The 3,632-nt window shown below is 57.7% G+C and overlaps 1 protein-coding gene across 1 annotated transcript; it reads left to right on the top strand.

Moving 5' to 3' along the window:
* The first annotated feature begins 2,423 nt into the window (after positions 1-2,423).
* On the top strand, positions 2,424-3,362 carry OR6B2C (olfactory receptor family 6 subfamily B member 2C). The gene is given in 1 exon segment (NM_001391025.1): positions 2,424-3,362. A coding segment is annotated over 1 exon segment (939 nt).
* Positions 3,363-3,632: the final 270 nt, after the last annotated feature.

Genomic DNA, 3,632 nt, shown 5'->3' with positions numbered 1-3,632 from the left:
GGCGGTCAGGTGGGTGCTGCTGTTCATATTTCAGGGACAAAGACACGGAGGACCCCTGAGGTTAAGTGATGTGCCCCAGGAGTCATCCCAGGGATGGCATGAGGGTAGCAGGGTCCAGGAGCCCAGGAACGGGGCCTGAGGCTGCTTTGCTGGACTGGAGAGGAGAGGAGAGGTGTGGCAAAGGCCGTCACCATGCCAGATGGAGGTGGCTCCAAGGAGCTTGGTGGGCCAGGTGGGAAGGGCTGAGGGCAGCAGGGAACAACGCACAGAGCTGCCCTGCTGCAGGGGGGCAGTAGATGCAGGCAGAGAAGGTGTTCTGCTCGCAGCTCAGGGCCTGCCCTGGGTGGTGCCGCCTGCCGTCGGGGAGGCTCCATGAGAAGCCGCCTCCATGCTTGTGCCAGCATCCGTCCTGGGTGTTTTGTAGGAAGTGGTCTGGTCAGCCTCCCTGCTGCCTGTAACAAGCCCCTGTGCCTGCCTGGGGGCCCGCCCTGATGCCCCTCCCCGACGGCCACCCTAGTTTAGGGCCCTCCGCAGCTGGGAGCGGCCACGCAGTCTGCTCTTCACTGGCCTCCCCAGATGACCCAGTGAGAACAGTCCCAGCTGTGGCCGGGTCGCAGTCACCCACCCTGTGGGTCTGGCCTCCCAGAGCCCAGCAGCCCTACCCCAGTGCCTTCTCCACATGCCCCCTGTGGTTCAGTCCAATTTGGGGTTCTGCTCTGGTTGGCTGGTGGCCCCGACCTCTTGCCCAGCCCCTTCCCTTCCTGCTCAGCGTCTGCTAGACTGACTTAAAGGAACCTTCCAGGTCTGTGACAGAGGCTCATGTGGCTCTGGGAGGCGCCCATGTCCCTGCTCTGTGTGTGTCCCCTCAGACTTGGGGGCCTGCCCAGACAGTCCTGTACTAATGTGTGCCCTGGGCTCGGAGCCCTGGGTCTCGCCCCTGCCTGTGCATCCTGCCCCTCTGTCTCCACCGCTGATGCCTGGACCCCATTCCCGCTCCCGCAGTGTGCTTCCTCTTGCACTCCAGCGGCTCCCAGCAGGGGAAACTGCGTCAGCACAAGGCGATACCCAAGGCTTGTTTTCCTTTCTCTTTCCGCTCTTTGGTTTGTTTATATTTATCTTTGCCAGCGTGTGACTGTGGACAGCGTTTAAAGCTGAGTCACGGCAGCCCTTCTCCACCACATTCTTGGGTTCATTCTTCTTCACACACCCGCTGGGTCACACACTTTCAGACCCCCGCCCCAGGCCACACACCGAGGGGCAGAGACAGAGGCCAGGGCAGGTGTGGCTGGAAAGGTCGCAGTGCTGGCTGTATGGACCCCCAGCTGCATCCCAGCCCCGACTTCCCCACAGCTGCATTATCACCCTTCAGAGCCCCTGGGTCCTTGGCCACGGCGTCTCTCCCTCACTGAGCCCACTCGAAGGCAGTGCCCGGTCCTCCGTCCTCTGTTCTCCGCGTCTCTCCTGACCCACGGCCGCAGCCTTGAGGGCCTCCTCTCCGTCTCCTGCAGAGCATCCAGCCCAGGCTCTGCTCCAGGGGCTGCCAGGGGATTCTGCTGGCCTCGTGCCCCAGGGTCCACGCTTCCCAGCCCCGCTGCAGTTGGCTCTGGTCGGGAAAAGAGGGACATCTCCGTGTGAGTGGGTGTGTGTAAGTGTCTGTATGTGCAGGTGAGGGTGCGTAAGCACGTTTGTGAGTGTATATATGGGTGTGTGTGAGCAACTGTGTGTATAGTGTGTGTGTAAAACTGTGCAACTCTGTGTGTGTGTGTGGCTTGGGGTGGGGTGGGAGCAGCGGGTCACACCCCCGGAGACTTGGAGACCCTTGCTCCCTTGCAGCAGCTCTCGTGGCCCTGACACCTCTTCCTCCAGCGAGGGTGGTGGCATGACCACGTTTAGAACCGGCTGCCTTCTCCGTGAAGAAGTCTCCGTGCCGGGGCAAAACACAGCAGAGAGCCAGCACCAGCCTGGCCATCTCAAACATTTAGGGCGAAGATTAGATAAAATAAGCCTTTGTCTTCATTCGTTGTGATTGAGGTGGTGGCTGGGGAAGCCAAGGTGCACGTTTGCTTGTTAAATGAGGCCCCGCAACTGACACCCGAGAAGAAACCAGTCAGGCTCCCAGCTACCCTCCCGATGGGCTGCAAACGCCCTCTTTTATCAAGTCCTAAACAGCGTTCCTCTGCGTACCCTCCCTCCCTGTGTCCTGCTGTGTTATTAGATCCACATGCAACCAGGCAGGGCCCTTCCACTTGAAAACATGGCCAGTAAACGTATCATTGCTCTTCCCTGCTGCTTGTGGAGCCAGGCATCCGATTTGGGGACCAAAAACACCAACAGGCTGAGCTGTGCTTTCTCCCCGCAGCGGCCCCCAGCCCCTCACTCTGGCGCGGTGGTGTTTTGCAGGCCCAGGCTCCCAGCGCAGAAGAATGAGGGGAGAGAATGTAACCAAGGTCAGCGCTTTCGTCCTGCTGGGCTTCCCCACGGCCCCCCGGCTGCAGTACGCGCTCTTCCTCCTCTTCCTGCTCACCTACCTCTTCGTCCTGGTGGAGAACCTGGCCGTCATCGTCACCGTCTGGAGCAGCGCCGCCCTCCACAGGCCGATGTACTACTTTCTGGGCATTATGTCGTCCCTGGAGATCTGGTATGTGTCTGACATCATCCCCAAGATGCTGGACGGTTTCCTCCTGCAGCGGAAACGCATCTCCTTCATTGGGTGCATGGCTCAGCTGTATTTCTTCAGCTCCCTGGTGTGCACCGAGTGTGTGCTCCTGGCCTCCATGGCCTACGACCGCTACGTGGCCATCTGCCACCCCCTACGCTACCAAGTCATCATGACCTCAGGGCTCTGCGTCCAGCTGGTGATCTTCTCCTTTGTGAGCGGCTTCTCCATCTCTGTGATCAAGGTCTACTTTATCTCCAGCGCCACGTTCTGTGGCTCCAATGTCCTGAACCAGTTCTTCTGTGACATTTCCCCCATCCTCAAGCTGGCCTGCACAGACTTCTCGACTGCAGAGCTGGTCGACTTCATCCTGGCCTTCATCATCCTGGTGTTCCCGCTCATGGCCACCGTGCTGTCCTACGGACACATCGCCCTGGCTGTCCTGCACATCCCCTCGGCCACTGGCCGTTGGAGAGCCTTCTCCACCTGTGCCTCCCACCTCACCGTGGTCGCCATCTTTTACATGGCCATGATCTTCATGTATGTCCGGCCCCAGGCCATTGACACACGGAGCTCCAACAAGCTCATCTCTGCTGTTTACACAGTCCTCACTCCAATAATCAACCCTTTGATCTATTGTCTGAGGAACAAAGAATTTAAGGATGCCTTGAGAAGGGCTCTGGGCTTAGGTCAACCTTCACAGTAAGACAATTGAAAGTCCTAGAATCTAATCTGTGGAATAATAAAATAACATCTTATATGGCACTTTATGCGCTTTAAAGTAAATAAATGAAATTTAGCAAATCTACAGGACAGCACACAAATAATAAGCTTTATCTGGATGTGTTTTCACAAAATGACCAGATTCATGTAACCAGCGCCCAGATCAAGAATTAGAAGCAACCCTCGCACCCCCTGTACCAAGATTACCACTACCCTGACTTCTAACCAGATACTAGTTTTGGTGTTTTTGAGG

The sequence above is a fragment of the Equus caballus genome, chromosome 6 (genome assembly GCF_041296265.1).
Source record: "Equus caballus isolate H_3958 breed thoroughbred chromosome 6, TB-T2T, whole genome shotgun sequence".
NCBI lineage: Eukaryota > Metazoa > Chordata > Mammalia > Perissodactyla > Equidae > Equus > Equus caballus.
This window is presented reverse-complemented; position numbering and strand designations above follow the sequence as displayed.